At 48.9% G+C, this 25,756-nt stretch overlaps 1 protein-coding gene across 2 annotated transcripts; it reads right to left on the reverse strand.

Annotated features, from left to right (window-relative positions):
• Nucleotides 1–5,178: 5,178 nt before the first annotated feature.
• AGTRAP (angiotensin II receptor associated protein) lies at nt 5,179–25,756 on the reverse strand. 2 transcript variants are annotated; one of them, XM_077837262.1, is made up of 6 exons: nt 25,685–25,745; nt 21,443–21,634; nt 19,292–19,326; nt 12,034–12,139; nt 9,131–9,329; nt 5,179–6,127 (listed from the first exon to the last, which is right to left on the reverse strand). In XM_077837262.1, exons 2-6 carry the CDS (start codon nt 21,464–21,466, stop codon nt 6,018–6,020), a joined length of 474 nt encoding a protein of 157 aa, XP_077693388.1. In that variant the 5' UTR covers nt 21,467–21,634; nt 25,685–25,745; the 3' UTR covers nt 5,179–6,017. The 2 variants fall into 2 exon arrangements, with proteins under 2 accessions (XP_077693388.1, XP_077693387.1); XM_077837261.1 differs by lacking the exon at nt 21,443–21,634 and having other exon boundaries at nt 25,685–25,756.

Raw genomic sequence — 25,756 nt, forward strand, 5'->3', positions numbered from 1 at the left:
TGTTTGTTCCAGAGCTACAGACCCAGGTGTCCTCCCCACATCCCACACTATTGTGAAGACCTACGGGCCAGGGGAGCATCCAGATGTTCCTGGCTATCCCCCTGAATCAGCCAGAATGATGTTTACTCATTAATAGCACAACCCTGAAGTTATCCCTTGGCCTCCTATAGGGCAGGCCCCTGTGTGTGCGCGCCTCAACGTACCCCTCTGCACTCCTGGAAAATCAGCCTGTCTGGGCCTGTCTCCCTCCCCCCGGCAATGCCCAGCAAGCTGGGTCTGTGCTGAACAGTCAGTCTGTCTGTCTGAGCAGCAGGCTGAGCCGCTTCTGGTCTCCTGCTGCCTCTCTCTCTCACTCTTCCAACACCCTGGGTTCTTTTTCTTTTCTATGTATTTCAGTGCATCTGTGTTGAGGGGCAGAGGGCTATCGCTGTGTCTGCCTGTGCTGGGGGGGAGCTGTCAGGTGTCTGTCTGTGCTGGGGGGTGGAGGGCTACCACTGGGTCTGTCTGTCTGTCTGTGCTGGGGGGGGGGGTGTGGGAGCTGCGGGATGTCCGTCTGTGGCAGGGATACGGCCGGGTGTCTGTGCTGGGGGAGTGGGGTGAGCTGTTGGGTGTCTGTGCTGGGGGAAGGGCTGCTGCTGTGTCTGTCTATCTGTCCTGGGGGGGGGGGGAGGGGGGAGCTGTCAGGTGTCTGTCTGTGCTGGGAGGGGGACTGTGGGAAGTCCATCTGTCTGTGGAGGGCATACCACCGGGTATCTGTCTGCCTGGGCAGGAGTGGGGGGAGCTGATGGGTGTCTGTCTGAGGTAGGGGGGGTCCTACCTGGTGTCCGTCTGTCTGTGGAGGGGTACGGCCAGGTGTCTGTCTGGGGTGGGTGTGGAGCTGTTGGGTGTCTGTGTGCTGGGGGGGGCGATTAAGGTGTCCGTCTGTCTGTCTGTGCTGGGGTGGGGAGCTGGGGGATGTCCGTCTGTCTGTGGAGGGGGTACGGCCAGGTGTCTGTCTGTGCTGGGGGGGCGGAGCTGGGGGATGTCCGTCTGTCTATGGAGGGGTACGGCCGGATGTCTGTCTGTGCTGGGGGGTGGGGGGTTTAAGGTGTCTGTCTGTCTGTCTGTGCTGGGGGAGGGGTGGAGCTGTTGGGTGTCTGTGCTCGGAGGGGGGGGAGCTGGGGGATGTCCATCTGTCTGTGGAGGAGTACAGCTGGGTCTCTGTCTGGGGTGGGGGGTTTAAGGTGTCTGTCTGTCTGTGTGTGTGTGCTGGGGGAGGGGTGGAGCTTTTGGGTGTCTGTGGGGGGGGGCGGAGCTGGGGGATGTCCGTCTGTCTGTGGAGGGGTACGGCCGGGTGTCTGTCTGTGCTGCGGGGGTGGAGCTGTTGGGTGTCTGTGCTGGGGGGTTTAAGGTGTCTGTCTGTCTGTCTGTGCTGGAGGGGGTGGAGCTGTTGGGTGTCTGTGCTGGGTGGGTGGGTGGGGGGTTTAAGGTGTCTGTCTGTCTGTGCTGGGGTGGTGGAGCTGTTGGGTGTCTGTGCTGGGTGGGTGGGTGGGGGGTTTAAGGTGTCTGTCTGTCTGTGCTGGGGGGTGGGGGGTTTAAGGTATCTGTCTGTCTGTGCTGGAGGGGGTGGAGCTGTTGGCTGTCTGTGCTGGGGGGTGGGGGGTTTAAGGTGTCTGTCTGTCTGTGCTGGGGGGGTGGAGCTGTTGGGTGTCTGTCCTGGGGGGGGGGGTTAAGGTGTCTGTCTGTCTGTGCTGGGGGGTGGGGGGTTTAAGGTGTCTGTCTGTGCTGGAGGGGGTGGAGCTGTTGGCTGTCTGTGCTGGGGGGTGGGGGGTTTAAGGTGTCTGTCTGTCTGTCTGTGCTGGGGGGGTGGAGCTGTTGGGTATCTGTCTGGGGTGGGGGGTTTAAGGTGTCTGTCTGTGCTGGGGGAGGGGTGGAGCTGTTGGGTGTCTGTGCTGGGGGGTTTAAGGTGTCTGTCTGTCTGTGCTGGAGGGGGTGGAGCTGTTGGGTGTCTGTGCTGGGTGGGTGGGTGGGGGGTTTAAGGTGTCTGTCTGTCTGTGCTGGGGTGGTGGAGCTGTTGGGTGTCTGTCCTGGGGGGTGGGGGGGGGTTAAGGTGTCTGTCTGTCTGTGCTGGGGTGGTGGAGCTGTTGGGTGTCTGTCCTGGGGGGGGGGGGGGTTAAGGTGTCTGTCTGTCTGTGCTGGGGGGTGGGGGGTTTAAGGTATCTGTCTGTCTGTGCTGGAGGGGGTGGAGCTGTTGGCTGTCTGTGCTGGGGGGTGGGGGGTTTAAGGTGTCTGTCTGTCTGTCTGTGCTGGGGGGGTGGAGCTGTTGGGTATCTGTCTGGGGTGGGGGGTTTAAGGTGTCTGTCTGTGCTGGGGGAGGGGTGGAGCTGTTCGGTGTCTGTGCTGGGGGGTGGAGGGTTTAAGGTGTCTGTCTGTCTGTCTGTGCTGGAGCTGTTGGGTGTCTGGGGTGGGGGGTTTAAGGTGTCTGTGCTGTGCTGTACTGTGGGGTGGGGGGGTGGAGCTGTTGGGTGTCTGGGGGGGGGGCGGATCCTACCAAGTGTCCGTCCGTCCGTCCGTCCGCGCTGGGGGGCGGCGCCTCCTGCCGGCCGTTGGGTCTCGCGCCCCGTTTCGAAGCGGGCGCGGCGCGTCGCCGGCGGGGCAGCGCGAGGGGGAGCCGGGGGCCGCGGCCGAGCGGAGCCGGAGACGCCCCGCGGGGGCCCCGGCAGGGAGCCTGCGACGCCCGACGGGCCGGGGGCGGGGCGGGGCGGGGCGAAGCCGCAGCCGAGCCTGTGGCTGCCGCGCCCCCCGGGCGGGCTCTGCAGAACCGGGGCCGCGGCTTTCCCCGCCCCCCAGCCGCCGCCGCCGAGCTCCCCAAAGCCGGGCCCCCTCCTGCCCGCAGCCCCGGGGCCGAGCCCACGCAGGCCAGGGACAGCAACGTGGGGATTCAATGAGCCCCGGGGGTAAAAGCCCTCCGGTGAGCCAGCAGACTTGCCTGATCTTGTTTAAAAACAAAAGTACCAGAAGAAGGTGGGGGAGGGGAGAGGAGAGCCTCTTTGTGCCTCAGTTTCCCCATCCGTGAATGAGGGTCATAACATCCACTTCGTAGGGGCACTTACCAGGAATATTTTGCCAACCCCCAGCAATCAAAAAATCTTGAGTCTGAACCCTCCCCACAAAATCACCAGATCCTCTTTAAAAGTCTCTAGATTTTAAAGAGAAGACACTGCTGGTTCTCTTTATCTGCAAAAGGTGCTGGCTCCAGAAGGGGGAGGCAAGGCACCAGAGGAAGGCTTGCATTTACTTAGGTCCTACAAAAGCTGTGCCTATGTTTTTTTAATTGCTATTATTTTTTGTGTTACTAAGTTGTGTTACTTAGGAGTCCCAGCAGAGTGGGACTCCTGAGTAACACAACAAAAAAGATAACAAGGAGTCCAGTGGCACCTTAAAGACGAACAGATTTATTTAGGCATAAGCTTTTGTGGGTAAAACCCCTACTTCTTCAGATGCATGGAGTGAAAGTTACAGATGCAGACATAAATATACTGACACATGAAGAGAAGGGAGTTATCTCACAAGTGGAGAGCCAGTGTTGACAGGGCCAATTCGATCAGGGTGGATGTGGTCCACTCCCAACAGTAGATGAGGAGGTGGTGACCCAACCACATCAGCCACACCATCAGAGGCTCATTCACCTGCATGTCTACTAATGTGATATATGCCATCATATGCCAGCAATGCCCCTCTGCCATGTACAGTGGCCAAACCAGACAGTCCCTACATAAAACAATAAATGGACACAAATCGGACATCAGGAATGGTACTACACAAAAGCCAGAGGGAGAACACTTCCATCTTCCTGGACATTCTAGAACAGCTTTGAGAGTAGCTATACTTGAACAAAAAAACTTCAGAAACAGACTTCAAAGAGAAACAGCGGAACTAAAATTCATTTGCAAATTTAACACCATTAATCTGGGCTTGAATAGGGACTGGGAGTGGCTGGCTCATTACAAAAGCAGCTTTGCCTCTCCTGGAATTGACACCTCCTCATCTATTGTTGGGAGTGGACCACATCCACCCTGATCGAATTGGCCCTGTCAACACTGGCTCTCCACTTGTGAGGTAAACTCCCTTCTCTGCATGTGTCAGTGTATTTATGTCTTTGCATCTGTAACTTTCACTCCGTGCGTCTGAAGAAGTGGTGTTTTTACCCACGAAAGCTTATGCTCAAATAAATCTTAGTCTTTAAGGTGCTACTGGACTCCTTGCTGTTTTTATGGATACAGACTAACATGGCTACCCCCTGATACCTAGCAACAAAGATAGTTTTGAATCCAGAAAACTACCCCAGCGGATAATGAAAAACACCTTAGAACCGAAACCCTGCAAATCAAGGGGTGTGGGTGTATTCCACCTGGCACCTTCTGCATTTCTGTCTGAGTGTATCCTGCTGCCAGTTTAAAAAGGAGGATCTCTGGGAAATCCTGGATTTTGTACACTCCTGCAGGCACAGAGTAAAGCCTGCATTCAGAGCCGAAGTAGCGCTATGCATGCTGGGGTAGACTACATTTGTTCACTTTTGCTACATCTAGCATATCTGAATACAAGGGCACTTGTGTGTATATTCAAATAAGGGGTCTCTTTTGACAGTGTTATTTAATTATCAGCATAAATCATTAGTAGCCAAGATTCCAGGGTTTAATCACTAGCTCTGCCACTGATTTCCAGAGTGAGCTGGGGTAGGGATCTTAGGCACTCTGCGTCCCTTTAGCAATCTGTTGAATACGGAGCTCCTGCCTTCCAGGAACGTTGTGATTTGTTTGTAAGCCGCAGTGATTTGCCCACAAAAGGCACTCGAAAAAATGTGAAGTCTGATGATTAATAATAAATAGAATACAAGAGATGGTTAGAGGATTTGCAGTATCTTTTTAAAATGGGATACCCACATGAGACAGACCTTTATTTCTGTGGCAGTCCCAGAAAGACACATCATACCCTCCACCCTGATTAACTACAATGCAAACTTCCCCACAAGGGCCTGTGCTGGACTTGAACCAGAAACCTAGTGGAAATAAAAGCCTGTTTTTCTCTTTTTATCACTCTCCCATGCCACTGGGCTTAATTCTAACTCATCAGGAATTTCCCACATTACAGATGAGGCAGTGGGGCGAGTGGTGTAATTTTTAACACAGAATTCTGTCAGTGCTAAGGTGCTCCTTTTATTTTAGAAAAAAAAAATTAAGTTCTATTTAGATGCCAAGTGAAGGCAAAAAGTGTGTTTTAAGGCACAACATATTTACAATGCACAAGTAACAGTCATTGCACAGGGTCCTTGTGGACTTGAAACCTGCATACACACAACAAATGAAAACCCAAGGCTAGACAGAGGGAGCATAAGAACTCCTTGGGCCCGCAGACCCACCCTCTCTCAGCCCAGCTGTGTGCAATTACTCTCAGCTAGCCTGGGCAGTTACCAGCATGAACACAACTTTATGAGCATCCACCACACCTCACGGAAACTGGAGAGTTTCTGTGAACACCAGCAGTAATCACTTGTGAGCTTTATCCATATGACCAACGTCACCCCCACTGGCTCAGTAGACTGCTGCCCAATCAGATGGACATTTAAAAGAGCCTTTTATGCTAGCTTCTTCATGAACATCTTGGGTAGCGGGGTGTATCACTGATGCAGGAGCTGCAGAGCGTTGGATCTGGGAGACTACAGGGGAGGTTCTTGCAATTACTCAGACAATAGTGACATTGTGGGGCAGGGCGTGGTAGGGTTAGACAGACCTGTGGTTCTTAAACTGACATCTCCAGGACATTCTGAACTCACTGCAGGACCCAGTCCACCTAAACACCTTCAGGAAGGGATGGATGCTCAAAGGGAGGAGAGTAAAATTAGATCCTCTCCTGCTTGCTCATTTTAGAGCCTACTCCAATGGGGGGGGGGGGGAAAACAGGGAGGGGTAGTTTTTAATTTGTTGTTGGGTGGGGGACATCAGTGAGATCCTGCTCTCTGTTTCTGGCAAGGGGGAGCCTCAGAAAGGATGTGGGGCTGGTTTGCTGTCCAGATCAGGGTACGGGCAAGGCGCATCTTGCTGATCAATCGACTGGTATGAGCTGCGATCCCGGCCCACGCTGAGGAAACCTGCATGGGGAGGAATAGATGATGCTTTCAGACAATGCCAGCTCAGGAAGTCAAATAAACGTAGTTCAGCATTGCATCACATTCATTGCACCCTTGCTCTCCTTGCACCTAAGGAATTTTGTGACACATGCTACTTGTAATTATGCTCATTCAAATAAAAGCACTCTTCCTTCTGAGTACAATTAGCACGGGGGGCAGGCAGAACGCCCTCACCCAACCTCCTTGCTTAGCAATGCACCATTTGCCAGTTGCATTACGAGTTTTTCTGAAGCAGAAACGGGCAATGGCCAGGTGCAGGATATCAGAAGGGACAGGCCAGCGTGCGGCTGCAGTATGGCTAATTCTAGACCCCTCACTGTTGCCATTAGCTCTGAATAACAAACACTGATGCCCCAAGGTCCTCTACAGTTACAACTGCGTGTCAGGTGTTTTAATAATGGTGTAGAACAATCATGCTATCAGAGTGGCCTCCAGTCCAACTTTACATTTCTCATGAAGAAGGGGCCTAACACTTATGCAGAGAGACAGTTCCTGGAAGGAGTATGGGACCAGGAACAAGCTGGAGAAGGGTTGGTCCAAGGCTTCCAAAGCAAAATAATTTTAATAGGTGGACGTGATGAGTCCTAGATCCTCACTCAGAACAACAAGCCAGGGCTGCTTTTCGTTCCCTGAGAGGTACTGTTCTTGCAGCCATGAAGCTGAGTCGAATAGCCAGACCCACAATTACTGTTTGTTTCAGCTTGTTTGAACAGTTTCCTGTGGGAGCCAGGGGAGACTAAATCTACGCTGCAATACATGAATACCAGGGGCACAATGTCTGGCTGGTGGAAATCAGTGAAGAGCTGAATGCATGATTCACCCATCAGTCTCTCTTCCTAATAAGCCCACCTCATATCTCTGAGTTACAAAGCAAAGTGTATCACACTCAGGCACTGTCTTTTAATACAACCGTGCCCTGATTATGTTACAAACATGGTTTGCTGTGTTAAGCATCTTACAGAGCCGTGATGCAGTCCCGGTGCAACGAGAGAAAGAGAGAAGCTTTTTGTCTATCTAGGCTGATCAACTATCATGAGATAGAAAATTATTTAAATCAATGCTAGTCACCGACACATGTGACAACTCCTGCTGAAAGCAGGCAGGGGGCTGGGGGAGCTGCCAAACAACAGACGGCTATTCTGCATAGAACGAAACCGACCAGGAAAATACATGAAGTGGCCAGGAAGTGGCCAGGAAAATACATAAGTGGAACAAAGTGGGATAGTTGCACTGCGATGGGACAGACCTAGTGGCATGAAGGTGCCATAAGGAAAAGCTAACAGGAAGGGCGTTTGGTGAACGTGTTAACCTCACATCAGTGACTCACACCTTGTACCGAAAGGCTGCAGTGAAGCCAGTTTGGGCTAGCGCAGAAAACTAGTGCTACTGTTTTTATTGAGTTCGGTCTAGTGACGGAGATGCCTAGGGCTAGAGACGAGATCCATGTCCCGGGCTCACCGTTGGGCTGGAAGGGATAGCCCCGAAAACCTAGAGAGGTGAAGGGAACAGCACTCATTGCTCAATGAAACCTACTCTTCCTGCCGCAAGCAAGTAGATGGTTACGTCTGGGTTATAAGCACAACAAGCAGCTGATGGACGAGGCTTGTGCCAAGGTGCCTGGCAAGACTGTGCTGAGAACCCACGGGGGCTGGCATCTCTGCATTCTGCTTGCAGTTTCATTAACAGCATGGCAGGAGAGAGACTGGCAGGCATCAAAGCTGTTCCCCATTACACTAGGTGGGATGAGACTGGCATCCTGCAGCTGGCATCCCCAGGTGCCCAAGCTGATCCCATCTTCTGGATACTACAGTGCTCCCTTGCATGGGAGGCCCTACCCTCTGCAGGAGCACAGAAGCAGCAAAGCAAGGACCTTCTAACACATCTCCACTTTCCTAGCAGCCAGGGAGTTCAGAGCCAGGAGCGATGGAGTGGTGCATTAGCCCAAGCTGCCCTCCGAAGAGAGCGAGGGTGGAAAGCCGCTGTTCAGGAGGTTTTTTAGGAGGCAAAAAGCAGGCTCCAAAGTGCATGGTACCTTCTGCAGGAAGGGGGAGGAGGGCAGCAGTAAGGCTAATGACTGGCACAGTCCAACAGGACCAGAATTTGCTTTGCAGCCTCTGCTTGCAGGACCCTCTGCCAAGGACGCCACAAAAGAGAAGCTCAGTGGGGATTTGCAAGCCAGCTAGTTCAGACTCAGGGCTTGCCCTGTACACACTGCAGAAGGTCGTTTCACAGCAGCTAACACGCTCTTGTCTCAGCGGAGGTCACTGAGGAATTGTCAACTAGAGACACATTTCACCTACCCAGGACATTAGAGACATCAGCTATTCCTCAGAACTGCCCCCCCTCCCAGTGAGGAACATATTAGCCCCATGTTTCAGAAGGGGAAACTGAGGCACAGATTAAAATGATTTGCCCAAGGTGTCACAGCAAGGCTGGGATGAGAAGCCAGACTTTCATATCCATGCTCAGTTGACCCCACATCCTGCCCCCGTTCTCTCAACATGCTTTCATTTCTCCCTTCTCCTCCCTCCTTCTGCCCCAGTCACAGCCAGCGGGAACAGAACTAGTCGGTGAGGAAGAAAGACACAAAGGCTTCCAGCCCGACCATGGAACACACACAGCTAAGGGAAAGGGAAGAGGAGACAGGCAGCTCAGTTACGCCGGACAAGGGGGATACCACTGGAGTCAATACCGTCACAGGTAAAGCGGCTGTCGGACGAGGACTCCAGGTCTGCAAGGGAAAAGAGGGAGAACATAAAAAATCCACAAAGCATGAGACAAAGTGGGAGCACAAGAAGGGGACAAGGGGAGAACACAGACTGGGCAAGAGAGAGACCCACTAGAACAGGCAGAATCCAGCTGTGCGTATCCCAGACCGAGAGCAGGCGTGAAGGATCCAGAAGGCAGAATAAGCCCAGACTGACAACAGGAAAGGGCAGACTACATGGATGTGTGGCCTCCTACCTAGGTTGACGACGTACTCTCCCCCACGCTCCCGGTACATCTGATAGACAAAGAGACATGACAAGGGTTTGAGGAGGAGGCTGAAGATGGCCATGCCTGCATCGAAGCGCTGCAGGTCAGTCAGAGAGCTACCCCGGGGATAGAAGAGGCTGATGTTAATGATGTCCAGGAGGATCGTGATCAACAAGCCAGTCAGGAACTGGAAATCAGAAACACAAGGACATTGATTGGAAATCTGATTCACCACCAAGAGCCAAACAGCCCAAAACAATGGAAATCAGAGTCTCAGGATGTAACGCGTCTCCATCCTTGAAGACCTGCATTCACGTGCCACCGGCTTTACTTTACCTTACCTCACCTCCAGGCCAGCCTGAAATTGTAACCATGGTGGCGTCTAGCATATGGAATCCACACCCCCTTGACAGGTGTCTCACCCCCTTCCTGCTCATCTCTTAACACCTTACACTTTTCCCTGTAAAAGATGGATTTTCCTAAGAGGATGACTCGGTCTCATATTTACAATTATCTCTCCTCACCTCTCAGGGACCGTTTTTCCCTCTCATTTGTATTTTCCAGGGTAAGAGAGAGATTTATTTTTAAAATACATTCAGCACTTTGAGCTTGGGAGGGAGCAGATCAGCATCTTCAGTGGGACTCTTTGCCAAGTCAGGCTAGGTCCAAAAACCGTTGGTACGAAATGAGGTTTGACATGTCTAAGGTGGACACAAATTTCATATTTGTACTGCAGTAGCAGTTCCAATGAGGGACTCAGGTGGTATCGGATTTAAAAGAATACCATATGTGAGGATTTCAATATTCCTCTGAAGTGGTTATGGCCCTAACAGTAGCTTTGTGCGAGCACATGAGAGGCAAAGTGAAACTGAGTCGCTTCTCTGCATTGTCCAAGCTGAGTGAAATGCCGAGAGCAAGCATGTAGCGTTAATGGTCTATCCTAGTGCTTTCATACTGCCACCCCTCACTGTGGTATCCAGGCCCGAGCACAGAAAGTACATTACATTCGTTTAATTTTCAGATTTAATATTCTGGTGTTAATAAAATAAAAAACATTTGTCGCTTAATAGATTAAGTTAACCAGCTCCTGGCAGGCATTCTGTAAAGATGTACCATAGAGTCTAAGGCCAGATCATCTAGTCCAGGGGTGGCCAACTTGTGTCTCCGGAGCCACATGCGGCTCTTCAGAGGTTAATATGCGGCTCCTTGTACAGGCAGCGACTCCGGGGCTGGAGCTACAGGTGCCAACTTTCCAATGTGCTACAGGGTGCTCACTGCTCAACCCCTGGCTCTGTCCCAGGCCCCAGCCCCACTCCCCTCCTTCCCCCAAGGCCCCCGCCCCTTCCCCTGAGTCTGCCGTGCCCTTGTTCCTCCTCCTGCGCCCCGCCCCACGAGCCTCCTGCACGCCACAAAACAGCTGATCGCGGCGGGCAGGAGGCACAGGGATGGAGGGTTAGGTGCTGATAAGCGGTGCTGCTGGAGGGTGGGGCGGGGGAGCTGACTGGGGGCTGCCGATGTGTTACTGTGGCTCTTTGGCAATGCACATTGGTAAATTCTGGCTCCTCCTCAGGCTCAGGTTGGCCATCCCTGATCTAGACTGACGTCTGACATAACACAGGTCATAGAACTTACCCCAAATCATTCTTGTTTGAACTAGATTCTATCTTTTAGAAAAACATCCAGTCTTGATTTTAAAATGGTCTCTAATGGAGAACTGGTAAATTGTTCCAATGGTTAACTCCCCTCACTGTTATAATGTATGCCTTATTTCCAGTCTAAAATTTGTCTAGCTTCAACTTCCAGCCATAGGATCTTGTTAGATCTTTGTCAGAGAGACCAAAGAGCCCATTATCAAATATGTATTCCCTATGTAGGTACTTATAAATGTATCAAGTCATCTCTTAATTTTCCCTCATTAAACAGTTCCTCGAGTCTATCACCATAAGGCAGGTTTTCTAATCCTTTAAGCATTCTCCTGGCTCTTCTCTGAGCCCTCTCCAATTTATTAGTCCTTCTTGAACTGTGGACATCAGACTTATACACATACTTAACTTTACTGCTGTAATTCATCCCATAGACTTCAATAAGATCACTCACAATGCCTAAAGATAAGTATGTGGGTACGTTTTTCCAGGATTAGGGCCTAGTTAATTCAAAAAGTTAACAGTACTTTCCCTGTCCTACACCTGCCTAAGTCCCCCTGCCAATTTTTGTGGCTTCACAATCAAATTTCCTAATTTTAAAAAAATATTTCTTTCCCTTATCATCATTTGAAAGGCCTGCACAAATGGGAGGGAACAACAGGACTAACTGCATATCCAGGGCAAACACTGAAACTGACCAGACAAGATGCTGTCAAATACACAAGACTTAAAAAGGAGAAAATATTCTCTCCACCATGTTTTAGTTATAGTCATCTTCGGTCTTACTTCTACCAGTAGTAGGCAAAAAGTTGAGAGATTGTTTTTTAAATTAGAACGTGTCCCTTTCAAAGAGGCAGTCCCATTTATTTCTACGAACAAGCTGAACACTTGTGGTTTGTTTTAAAGCCGTGGTGGTGGTGGCGGCATCATCATCTTTTTTTCTCGCGAGTTTAACACGATGCAAGGTTAAGGGGTTCAGCTAGGAGTGCTCAGCACCCAGCAGATCCCACTGGAAACAATGGGTGCTGAACAATTTTGACCTTCAGTTCGGTGCCTAAATGAGAGCTGAGCTATTCTGAAAATCTGGCCGCTTGAGAGTCAGAAGTGCCCTTTTCAATTCTGAGCACAGCTGAAAAGTGGACTAGACTCTCAGGAATTTTTGCTATCCTCTCCTTAAAAGCAGCGACGTCTTCCCCACAACACCCTCTTACAGAGCCTGTTCAGGAAGGTGCCTGCCCCCTGACTTACCATAATTATTGCATCGATGGACTCTCGCTGAGCAATTGCCCAAACCCCCACTGCCAGGACGGTGAAGTTTCCCCATGCGTAGGATGGCGGAAGCCCCAAGCATCCCCTGGCAAACAAGGCACAAAAAAACCTTTCAGAACGTGTCTGACGTGACTAGTGTGAGTTTAACCACTGGAACTCAACCCCCTTAGATCTGTGTGTTGCAAGGTTTCGATACGGAATGCTAGATCTGTTCCAGCAATATGCCGGGTTTTCCCCTGCACGTCAGACTCCGGGGTTATCCTAATAACTGACTCCAGCAATATGAAAAGATTATTTCCCCACCCCTAGAATTCTATATATATAGGAATTATAGGCTGTCTGGATCAATCATGAGTAAGAGCCAAGAATTACTACTGCAAGATCTCTCCATTTGCTACTACAGGATCTCTGTATCAACACCTGCAAGAAGCGGATGATTCCCCTGCAGTCTCAGTTCACCTTTCCCAGAGTTATATCTATCATCCCAACATCAGCTATGAGGCCAATTAAGCTCAAGCATTTACTACAGCACACACATGCAATTCACACAATCAAATCCCCTACAAAGGGTTAGGATTTTAAACAAAAGGTAAGTTTCTTTAGGGTCTCTTGACGTTTGTTCAGAGCATTGTTCCCAGCTGGCCTCCATTGCAGCTATATATTTACCTCCACCCTGTTATGGAGATTTATTTACATCTAAAAATCTAATCACATATGCATGCTTGGCAGAATTCATTTTTTTAATAATTTCAACAGCTAAATATCAATGTTTATTTTTAAGCTTTTTTATTTTTATCCATTTAAATTTCCACAGTCGCAGGAAATTATGGAGGGAGTCAGACTAATTATTTAATGACAGTAGAAGTTGAGATTCAAAAAGTTAAAATGTATTGATACCAGTCAGCTCTGTGTTCTTGGGGAACCAGGGCACAGTATCTAGCCTGTCTGACTCATGAAAGACACACAACAGTCTTTGCTTGAACCAAAACCGATCAGAGAAAAGACTTGCAGAGAGCAGTGAAGGGCATTGGGAGACACACCTAGACCCCTCCTGACAAGGGCGACAAGATTAAGGCATCGCCATTAGTATACAGAATGGAGAACAGAGGCCACTCCCCTAGCCTCATCTGCATGAAAGATGGGACAGGGAGACATCTCCATTAGCATACAGAATGGACAACAGAGAACCGCACTGAACTCTGGGACCAGAAAAGCAGGGAAGCACTGCATCATGGGGGATCTCTGCTCCAGATGCTAATGAACCTACGCCTGTACACACCCAGCTCAACAGTTATCAGACCAATTCTAGTAATGAATCTTTGACTGATATCCAAAATACTGAAGCAGCCTAATTGCATTGTGAGCTTCCTGCAAGGAACACCACCCATAGCTAAGAGTGATCAGCTCCTATTGTCTAGCCTAAAGAAAACCCTTGAGTCATCAGTTTACCCATAAACAAATCTAGTGTTCTCCCTTGAACCATTGTTGTTTCTCTACAAAAACCCCAAACTATGTTAATGTAAGTGTTCTGATGCATGGACCCAAACTCTGTATCAGTTCCACTGGGACTCCATCTCCTGACTGATCGTGCTGGGGGCTCTGCCTGTCTCCAGCACTCAGGACCCTGAGCTACCACCATCACCTGGGAACCCTGACCAGTTCAAGCCTCATGGAGTGGGTGAGATCCCTCCCTCTCTCTCTCTCTTCTCTTTTCTACCTCAGGTATTAACCTTTAATAATGTAACTTATGTTTGTTTAGCCCTCCTTGTGTAGTTATCACGATTATCCAGTAAATAACTTTATGGTTAAGCTAGTTGCTTCTCTCTCTCTCTGAACTTTACTCTTGTGTTTTCAGCTTCCCCATTTACTCTGCAGCAACGCTTCTTTTACCTAAGCTAAAGATCCCTGTAGCATCCCAAATACTGTGGGGTTTGCTCACTGAGTGGGTTACTACCAGTACAATTGTAATGTGAACGGGGGGGCAGCGACGTGCTGAACCTGGGGCATATAAAGGTGGCAGTTGAAAGTGCTGCTTGACCCAGCCCGTTGAGTCCAGGGACATATAAGGGGGTCAGCTTGAGTGTGCTGATTGACTCAGTCCACTCAGACTTGCTCTGTTAGCGGGTGGGTGTTCATCTGATTCTGGGGCTGGAGGAACCCAGCCCTGGGGAACCTAGGTCCTGCAGGGTAGCTCCATTGGAAGGGGACTTGCAGAAGGGAGAAGTAGAGCTCCATATGAACACACAAGTGACAGAAACAGTACACTGATAGAATTACAGAATCCTCCCCCTCCCCCCCCAAGAGTAACCCTAATAAACGAGCATACCCCAAAGTAACAGGCACCTCTGGTAACAGTATAACTGTTAAAACACAAATTGTCAAAATTTTAGCCTTAAATCAAACTCTGAAGTCCTCAAGCAGCCTTTTTGGTACTTTGCCTATGTGTACATTTCTATTTTCGATAGAAATAATTGTTCCTTAATTTGTGTGTGTATGGCGAAATCAACGTTTGACGTTTACCGATAAAAACTAAACGCTTCCAAGCCTACACAAGAATAAAAGTTCCAGACAACAGTCAGGCTAATGCTCTGATTCAGGATGAAGTCAGCTGAGACTGCAAGCCTCATGGGGCAGAGACCATCTCTTGCAAGGTGTGGGTACTGTGCCTACTGCAATGGGGCCTGGACCTTGTTTGGTACTGTCACAGCTTCAGAGTAATTGCACCTGTATCCCCACCTCCATGGTCCACTCCAGGACTGCCTAGTCATGTCTCCAGCCATCACCTGCCTCTGGACAGAGAGCCTTGTCCCATTCCCTTCTGACAAGGGGATTTTAAGGCTGCACAGCTCCCTGCCTTACACTGTGATATCCTCAGCAAGCCAGACTGCCTAACAGCCAGCCCCTAAGCATGGCTCCCTCCCCAAGGGCTATGAACAGTGTGTTGCCAGCACTTACGCATTATCACACAGCTCTTTCAGACAAGCACATTTATTCTTAGGGTAAAAGCATCATAGAGAAAACATAATGGAAACAATCAACAGGTTTAAACACACGCGCAAGGTTCTGTCCATTTGCTGGATCAGAAGGAAGGCCCCAAGTTAGTTTTAACTTAGCCTTTTTATGCCAAAAGTCCTTTCTTTGACCATTGGTCTCTGAAAAATCCAGTTTGGCCCAGCATATACAAGCCTCCCTCAGGGTGGTACCACTCCGGAGTGGCTCACAAACTAAGCGATTCACCTATATTGCCCCCCCACTGCTTTTGGTTCCTGGAGGAGTGCTGGTAACCCTCGCCCCTGGAACAGCATATGGTCTCTGGCCCATATAAATAGGCTTGAAAGGTTCGATTTGTATTGGTAAATATTTATAAACATCAATTTCACTACACACGGACGCACACACACCCCCCCACCCCGACAAAAAATATTTCCATCGATGATAATCAAAATGTACAGACAGGCAGAGTAAGAAACATGCTGCTTGAGAACTTCCTCGAGTTTGATTTAAGGATATCGACTTTGTATAGTTCGACATGCGACATTGACAGCTTGTGGTTTAACAGTTATCAAGCTTTAGCTTTTTGAATCGCAACGTCTATCGTCATTAAATAATTATTACTGGACTTCCCTCATTGTCTGATGTCCCCCATAATTTCCCACAACTGTGGGCATTTACACTGATAAAAATCTAAAAAAAAAAAAAATGCTTCTAATAAAAAAAATTGACATTGCCCATTGAAATGAGCAAAAGATAAAAATTGAATTCTGCCAAGCCTATACATAAGCCATTCATAAATGTAATACAATGGGCACCACAGAAACTCTCTGTCACAGGGACCTTTAAGCACTGCTGCAGTGTAAATCAAATAATTGACAGCTTCTTACATTCATTATGCACCTGGAATGCTGAAGGATTCCAAAGTGCTTTAACAGCCTCTCTCTCTCTCTCTCTCCCTATACAGATAGTGTGATCTTCACCCGTCACTGAAATGCAGCCACCCCCGTGGTGAAATATGACAGCTGTTTAGCAGCCCACAACAGCGTGGAGGCAGTTTAGAATGAGAAGTGAAGGATATTGCAGTCAATTAAAGCTACAGGGGTCACAGACAGGATGCACTGCAAAACTTAGCTTTTTCCAGCAATCCTCTTCCTAAGAAATTGGCTGGTGGAACTGGCCCCAGCGATCTTGGTCTGATTCTTCTTGAGTAGCATCTTAAATCTGAAAGGTGGGAGACTGGCAGGGAGTTCTGTTCAGCCATCCGGAGCAATCTTCTGCTACTTCATACTGATATAATTCATATCCAGATACTATGACACACAATGCCTCAGAGATGCATTAATACACGTGCAAGGGAATTCGGGCAGGACATCTGAGTTAATCTTGTTTGGGCTAACCAGGGCAAGAGATTTTTAAAGACCATCTGTGGTCAAGAAAGGATGATTCAACGGTGAGGGACCAGCCTGGGAGACCTGGGTTCAAGTCCCTGCTCTGCCATGGACTCCCTGTGGTGATCTTGGGCAAGTCATTAGCCTCTTGGTGCCTCAGTTCCCCACCCGTGAAATGAGGGCTAATAGCACTGCCCTACCTCACTCGGGGGTTATAAAGACTGAGGTATTCAGATAGTACAGTGATGAGGGCCTAAAACGGGGTATACTGGCCCCTTTCAGAGGAGAGGGGGCCAGAGGACCCTGTTCCAAGAAGCTGGAATGAGCAAAGGCTCAGGAAAAACCCAGGTAATAGAAGAGAGGAAGCACTCCCAGGGAATTAGGAGTTTGATGGGAGGAAAAGAAACAGTGTCTTGGGGTTTAAGGGCCCGGGATCAGGAGTCCTGTAGGGGAGATGCTGGCAAGAGAAGGAAGCCACCACCAGAAGGCTACACTCCAGGGAGAGTCAGCAGTGAGCTGGCTGTGGCAAGGGACGAGCTCTGTGTGGACGGCAGAAGAGCCAGAGCTAAGTGCGAACTGTTGGATTGCGGTGATGGGCTCGACTGGTGGAACCGTTGGGGGTCATTAATGCAGCCCCAAGTGGAGGGCAGCAGGACTTATAAGAAAGGCTGTGGAGAGGCTGTGAGTGGCTCTAAGAGGGAGAGAAGAGTGGAGGGAGGCCGGCACAGAGGGAACTCCGGGCACAAGGGACTGCTGAGTCGGTGGCAGCCCTCCTGCGAGGCCATGTAAGTAGGTAGGAGATAGACAGGAAGCCGTGGGCCTGATTCCCAAGTCGTTCTCTCGAAGCCAACAGAACAAAACCGATTTACACCAGCCAAGTGTTAAGTTCCGTGCGGTTGGTCATTTTTACCTTGCATCTGAAAGACAGCACCCCCAGCAGCAAGGTCCCCCCAGCACCACGCTGGAGCACTAGCCAGGACCGACACAGAGAGAAGAGTCATCAGTGAGTCATTCGGAGACACATTTCCTTGGCTGTTGCCCTATGCTGCCACCCAAACAGGACCCAGCTCCACTTGTGAAAAGGGTTGTGGGGCAAGGCCATGATTTAAGAGCGAAGCCACCCCAGGTCCATACCAATGCCACTATGCTGTGCTTATATTATAGCCAGGCAGAGAACAATGCTGTGCGGAGAGTGCTCCCCCCACACCAAAACAGCTGTGTGACGTTACTGACATGAACTGTGACCATATAGATCATTGTTGCAACCAAGGTCCTATAGCTGCACCAAAACTTGTACAAAGGAGGTCAAGTAAGGTGTCTATAGAAAGGTTGTAATTTGCTGGTCATGATTATGCTGTCTGTATGTGTGTATCATTCTTGTATTTGAAGTTATAAATATTGGCTATGTACTTGTATCTCAATGTGTTTGATTCTAAGTAGCCTCAGTGAAGCATTTGGTCAGCTTCTTGAGAAAGGACTATTCTCAGTAAGTGCCCAATCAAGAAACACTTAACTGACAATGGACTTTGGAAGACGCCAATCCACATCTGAGCTTTCCTGGGAATGTTCAAACTAACATGTAAACAATGGCTTCGGCCAGCAAAAAGCTGAATCATTCATGAACATGTGACTTGCCCAGGTGGCTACAAACTCCATCTTGTTGCTGTGATTTTGCACAAAAGAACAAAGGGGTTTCCGCCCACAAGAAAGAGAATATAAACGGCCCTGGAAGCCTCTCAATTTTGTCTTCAGCTGGCTCAAGAGATGGTCTCTCCACCTCAAAGAGATGCCTGAAAGAAACTGGAACAAAGGACAGCAACTACGGGGGCGTGAGTGATTGCTGGACCCAGGCCATAACCTACAACATTGGTCGGAAAAGGATTGGGCCCAGACTAGGAAGGTGTCCAGTCTGTGAAAGAAGCCTATTGGAACATCTCTGAGGGTGAGATTTCATCTGTAATCAGTGTCTAAATGTATTAGGCTTAGACTTGCGTGTTTTGCTTTATTTTACTTGGTGACTTACTTTGTTCTGTCTGTTATTACTTGGAACCACTTAAATCCTACTTGTTATACTTAATAAAATCATGTTTGTTTATTAACCCAGAGTAAGTAATTAATACCTGGGGGAGCGAACAGCAGGACATCTCTCTCTATCATTGTTATAGAGGGCAGACAATTTATGAGTTTACCCTGTATAAACTTTATACAGAGTAAAATGGATGTATTCAGGGTTTAGCCCTGGTCTACGCTGGGGGATGTGGGGGAAAGGAGGGAAGAAATCGATCTAAGTTACGCAACTTCAGCTACGTGAATAACGTAGCTGAAGTCGACGTACTTAGATTGACTTACCGTAGTGTCTTCACTGCGGTGAGTCGACTGCTGCCGCTCCCCCGTCCACTCCACCTGTGCCTCTCGCGGCGGTGGAGTACAGGAGTGGACGGGAGAGCGCTCAGGGGTCGATTTATCACGTTTAGACTAGACGCGATGGATCGATCGCCGATCCGGTGGGTAGTGAAGACATACCCTTAGGCTCCCAGAAAGACTGAATACTGGGTGCTGGGAAAGTCCCTGTTAACTGAGAAACTCCTGGGCTAAGTGAATCTTAATTTCTGTGAACTGCAGGGGAGCGTGGCCCAACCTCTTGGTCAGTGCTGGAGCAGACTGGTGCGTCTAGCTCAGCAAGACGGAAGTGGAGGGAAGCCTTTTCTGGCAGAGGGGTTTGTTCTCAGTGGGATCCCAGCACATCTAGTGACATTCTTGAGGGAGTTTCTTTGACCCAACCCACCACAAGCCGACTCTCAGTTCTCTTGAACCCCCTCTTCTCACCAGGTCCGAGTAGCATACAAATGACTCACCATGTCGTGAGCAGCCAGTGCACCAGAACGATTGCCTGCAGGAGAGCAGAGAGAAGACAGGTCAGCAAGTCTGAGAAACGGTGGAGAACTGGAGTGAAATGGTACTTTCTGGCTTGAAAGGGCAAGGAAAGCAAAGAGCGCCAGCCAGGCCATAGAAATAAACCAGTTCAAAGAGCTGGTTTGCAGCTGCAGAATGGACACAGCCATTCCCCTTGGCCTCTGCTGCTGGGCTTTTTCCGATCTGGTCGCAGTTTGTTACTGTTCTTACCTCTTTGAGCAGGTTATCCAGGGCCTGGTTAGGATTTTTAAATGGGTTATTGATTTTTGGAACCAGAAAACAGTTTGAACAGAAAGCCTGGCAATCTGATCGACACTTGATTAGCACATTTAAAACGCCACTGAATAGGTGTTCCAGCCCGGGGGCCCCAGCTCCCACTGCAAGGCCATTTTGTATCAGCTCTAAGCAGAAGTCCCTGCCTGCTGGCGCAGAGGGTCTAATACTTTTTTTCCCTTCCCCTCCTGCCATTCTGTTCAGAGACGTAGCTCAGCCCCAGCGAAGCCCTGCCAGGTCCAAAGACAGCAACAGTGACATTCAGCCTTCCCAGATGCCTGCTAAAAAATCCAGGGCCAATCCCGCAAGGTGCTGAATTCCCTCCACTCTCACTGAAGTCAATGGAAATAGAAGGTGCTCAGTAACTTACACAATCAGGTCCCAACTCCTTGCATGGCAATGACATTCCAAGCAGTGTCACAATACAAATATTTACATGAATGGCTCTTGCCATTGTGTTTAATTAGGCAAATGAGAGATGCTAGGAGCTTACAACAAAGCAAATGCTTGTGCTGCTCATTCTCTTACTGGTGATCTGAGATCTTCTGTAACCAAGGAGACACTCTTATTCTACACACATTGCAGGATATTTTCTTGCCATTTGTGTTTAATTTGATTTACAGCTGGGCAAGGTGCACAGAGCCTCCACTGTGAACTTCCACCAGCTGCTTTGAAACAAACAGAGCTTCACTCTTTCTGAACTAACAGCAGGATGAGAAAGGACACACTGAACCTGCTGAGTCCAAACAATTTGGGCTCCGTTACCGCTCCCTAAGACACGTTTGGCCTGCAGATAACCACAGGCCGTATGTTCCATTGGTACAAGGTATGGGTGGGAATCTCTCTAAAACACGACAAGCCTCAATGTAGAACCACAGGGAAAAAAAAATCGAAGATGCAATCAATTAGCTCATACTGACTGCAACACTTTTTTCCAGATCTCATTTCAGAGTTTTCAATCACTAAAGGTATCGTAAGAGAGAGGTGCTTAATGAAAATTACATGGACCCCAACACGCTTCATCATTTAGGGCCACATGGCAATACCTTTACTTACGCAAGCAATCGGCCTATTGAAATCACTGGGACTTCTCAGTGGGTCTCTATCTAGCCCTTACATTCCACATGCATTACACTCAAATTTAGGAACGGTTTTGGCATGTCTAGATATTGTAGGGATTGGGCGCAGAACTGTTCTGATCTCATTGCATTTACTGATCCATCTAATATGTAACGCATACACTAAAGTGTCATTCTTTGTTCACGGGGGCACCTAGAGGCCTCAAGGCTCGGCTTCGTGCTAGACACCACATAAACACAATAAAGGAACTTCCCTTCCTCAGAAAACAATCTAAGAGACAGGATGGAAAAAGGAAGTCGTAGCATTACCACCTTACAAACGGAAGTACAGAGAGGTGAGGTGACTTGCCCATGGTCACAGAGATAGGCTGTGACAGAGCTGGAAACTGAACCCAGGGTCATTATTTATCTGTATTACTGTAGCACCTAAGAGCCCCAGGACGCCCTAGTGCTAGGGGCTGTGCAAACACAGGACAAACTGACAGCTCTGAGATGCTATTGGTCTCTCCTGGATCTCAGCACAGTGCCTTGGTCATAAGACCTTTCCTCCACTCTCTCGTTTAATGCAAAGACTGTTGCTTTTAAAAATGTGAATAACCAATAAAGCTGCAACACAAACAAGCAAAAACCAGGAAATTCAAAATGAAAAGTGGCCCCTCATCCTTACCTTACCCCGTTCTGCCTAGATATCACAGTGCGTACGACTTAAGATGCAATATTGTTCCTGTATAGATGCAATACCTTGGTATAGCTGCGACTAAGCATTAACGCTGGGTAGGCTGGATTTTGTCACAACATCAAAAGCCATTTAAACAGGTTTTTAATGTTGATTTTTATTTCAGTTGTTCATGAAAGGCTACAAAATGCTGCTTCTCCCTCATTTCACCCTGCAGACCAAACGGAAGCTGCTAATCAGTAAAACACAGGATGTGCCTGTATAAAAAGGAGAAATGCAAATAGGATTTACTCAAGAGACTACCACAATATCAGAGCAGCTCTTAATTATGTAGAATTTAATTGCACGTTACATACTCACTAGACCCCCTAACACCTCACCATTTAACATAATTAGGTAGCTCCCCCCCCACCCCGAAGCTGTCTGTTCCAATATTGCAGTTATTAAATTAGGAGGCATGCTTAACCACACAGACGAGGGAGGGAGGGTGGGTCAGAACCTTGCTATTCCAGGACTGACCGTTTTAGGGGACTGGCAATGCGATATGGAGCCTTTCCTTCCTGGTTACTAGGCTTGGCTGGTAGTGACAAGATATCCTTCTCTGACAGCTGTGAGGTTAGTTGGTGGTCTCAGTCCAGTACAGAACAGCATCTTAAATCAGTATGGTGTCAAGAATACATGTCTAATGGTATCTTCGCCTATACCAGATTACACAAGTCACTTTGCAGGCCGGCTCTTACAGTGGGATGTGGGAAGGATTAATTCCCTTCTTTTTGCTCAAAGATTTAATCCCTGATGGCTGAAATGTCTTCCTCTAATGAAACAAACTCCATTATTAAGCCTCCATCTAGAAGTGACAGAGACGTTAAAGGTGGAAAGGTTTTTGGATGAGCCCCTGTACCCACGCTTCCTTTTTAAAGGCTTCCAGGCTGAACGGAAGGATGATCGCTTGGAAACTCAGGAGATCTGGGGTCAATCCCTAGCTCTGCCACCAATTCCCTGTGTGTGACCTTGAGCAAGTCACTCTATCAGGTCCCAACATGTGAAGTGGGGATAATATTTCCTTCCTCCCACTCTCGGTCTGTCTTGTCTATTTAGATGGTAAGCTCTCTGGGGCAGGGATTTCTCTAATTATATATTTGTTTGACTCCTGCCACAATAAGACCTTTAGGCGCTACTGTAATATGATAAGGATCCACAACACAACAGGGGTGAAGAGATACAGGGAACTAGTCATCCTCCCACCGGAGTCTTGATGGGATACACTAGAAAGGCAGCACCAGGGGAAGCTCCTGCACCAGATACTCTAAAGATAAACAGATATCAGTTTGTATTTCTGTCTCGCTGCTTGTTTTCACAAGTCACTCAGGGGTGCTGGAACAAGCTGTATAGTGCGGATGCTAAGAGCCATTGAACCGAACTGTAAACCCTATATATAATGGAAACCACTTCAAGCCAGGGGGTGCTGCAGAACCCCCCGCACTTCTAATTCCAGCACCTATGAAGTCACTTAAGAAAAAAAAGCCACCAAGATAATTCCCAGGGCCCTTGCTTCCCAAGGAGGCCTAGCGGAGCCAAACTTTAAAGAGACAAATTTAATTCAAAACAGCTTTCCCCCCTGTCCATTGTACAACCAATACTTAGTCCATGTTTTCTTTACTATCTTAATTAGATGTCCTTGTTTCTCACTATTATGCTTTGTGTTTATGGTGCTCAGACAACAAAGTTAAGAAGACTTTAAAAACATGGACTAGAGCAAGATCTTTCAAGTGTTCCCCAGCACCAGAAATTCTCACAATAGCCCTGACTATCCATAGTAAAAGTCACCCAGAATTCACTGTTCTAAAAACGCCAGAATGTGCAAGCCACATGACCAGCGCTTGAAAACACCATTTCCTTACTTGCCTCTAGCAAGTGAAAAAAGCTTTCCTTGGAAAGGGAAGCGGGAAGCCACGAACCTGTAAAATCTAAACTTCCGTTTTAACATGCCACATAAAAGCAACTAGAGTTTATGGCTGTGAACTCAGCCTTCAGGATGCAAACTTAACCAGGGGTGTTTTCCCAAGTCTGTACGCTGACCGCTCCAGTGCTGATTCCCCTAACTTCCTCAAGCTTCAGCCAAGTAAAATTAACAGGACTGTGGTTAATTTCACAGCTATTCCTAACCCCTCAGAGAGCAACAAAAATGACAAGATACATATCAATTTCATTCCTGCTACAGGTTGGGCAAAGCTGAAAGCAGCTGAGGAAGGGCCTGAAGATATTAATGCAGAACAGGATACCAAAAATAAAATGGAGGGTAGGGAAAGATAAACTAGACCTCAACACCACTTAACAGCCAGGGAGCTCTGAGGAGAAAGGCATTGCTCTCTTACAGCGGTGAAAATGTGCGGAAAGTCTCAGATTTATCGGACAGCCAAGTCAAACACCAGTTCAAAGAGTCCCTGAGCAGAGTCCAAGGACTCACCCCCCGCAGAGGAATTCTAGCTTCCTCCCCTTTCCTGGCAGCTGGGGTTTCTCCAAGGAGGACAGGCTTCTCACCAAGGTGTTGACTCTGATCCATACTGGGAGAGGCCTCTCATTGGCATCTGTCTCTGGCCACTAGCTATCCAGTAAAGGTTTCAAGCCCTGAAGATTAGAAACTATGCCCTACAATTTAAAAATACATAGCCGTTTTCAGCTGTACAAAGCCAGAATAGAATCATAGGACTGGAAGGGGCCTCGAGAGGTCATCTAGTCCAGTCCCCTGCACTCAAGGCAGGACTAAGTATTATTCAAGGCAGGACTAAGTATTATTTGGCTCACTTCCAAAAATGCTCTGCCCAACAGCAGCCAAGCCTATTCTGAACCAGAAAACTTGTATAGAATTTTATCCTGGATCAAGTGTTGGCCGCTAAAAAACACAGTTAATTAACCAATTGTCTCTGCTGCAGTCTTCTTGCCCCCAGAACTTGCCCTGTAGTTAAAGGGAGCTTTGGGTAGGTCAGAAATGCATGACAGGGTTAACAACAAACTGGGTTAATGTTGCAAGAAGGAAACTTAGTTATAAATGAGTTCCCTCCTTTCTTTAAGGAAACGTGCATGTTTTCTGATGTTTGGCACAACAAGACCCTGTCCTGGGTGGCACAAATACATGACAGGAATGTAACAGAGTTTAAGGAACTTCTTTGCACTCTCCCCAAAACCGATTGGCACATGCCAGCTCTGTTAGGGCAGAGTCCTAGTCCAGTTTCTCATCCCAGCACCCCATCTGGCCTCCAAGCTTCTAGTTGGCACAAGTCAAATTAGAAGCACCATCGGCTGGAGCCATGGGAAATTCTTGCAGAGGTTTGAAGACAAAAACAGACTGAGCAAGAAAGCAGGTCTCCAGCACCCATCCCCCAAGACTGCGGCTCCCTCCTGAGCCACAGAAAAATTTGCTCCTCTGAGGGGAGAATGAGTCACTATCTTTGATAAAACCAACATCCAGTGTCAGCGAGAGAGTGACAAGTCACACTGTACTGTGCAAATGCAGCTCTCTCCAGAGCGCACAGCCAGGGGCATCTGTATCCAGTGCATCCTACAGCAGAGGGGGAATTATGATCCTTGCTTGGGCAAATGCTTGGTCAACAGCAAGAGTCATGGGATCTTTACGGGGAAATTGTCAAAACAAAAGCCACCCTCCAGTCTGAAGTGTCCTCATCTATGCGGTTAGAGAGTAGCATATCTACACTGCACCCAAGACAGGGTTTGAACATCCACACGGCCCTGAAACCTGGACTTAAAGCTGCTGGCCCCAGGGGTCTCACAGCCATGCTAACACAGCCCTGCTGTGCAACGCAGACCTGCTGGTTTGGGTCTTCAGCTTAAGCTATGTCTACATTTTAAAAAATGACAGACTTTGGACCCAAGTTACAGGGCGACCCAGGCTCTGACCCACCTCCCAGCAGCGTCCTTAGGAGCGGGAGTCCTGAGTGCCTGGGGCCCGGAGTCAGACTGATCTGTGTGTGGACAGAAAGGGGGCGGGGGGCCGTGGGCTCAGGGCTGTGCACCCGGACTGTAAAGGTCAGGTGAGATTAGCTCTTTCCCCCGCTCAGAGGGTGCGCTGTGCCCCTAGGACAGCCCCGCTGTCTGCCCCGTCGTTCGCGTGGGCTCAGGAGCAGGGGGAGGGTTACGCTAACCGGCTGCCGGGTGCTCGGCGCTGCACGGAGACCCCCCCCTACACACGCCTCGGGGGAGGGGGCCTCAAGCTCCGCAGCCTCCCGGGGGATCCAGCGCCACCCCCACGGGTCGCTGAGCCGCAGCCTCTGCGGCCCCCCTCCCGGTACCTTGAGGTTCACAGCGGGCACCTCCATGTTTCCAAACTTTCCGCAGCCCCGCCCTGCACCCGTGACTGTGCT

This window comes from Eretmochelys imbricata, chromosome 18, assembly GCF_965152235.1.
Source record: "Eretmochelys imbricata isolate rEreImb1 chromosome 18, rEreImb1.hap1, whole genome shotgun sequence".
Lineage (NCBI taxonomy): Eukaryota > Metazoa > Chordata > Testudines > Cheloniidae > Eretmochelys > Eretmochelys imbricata.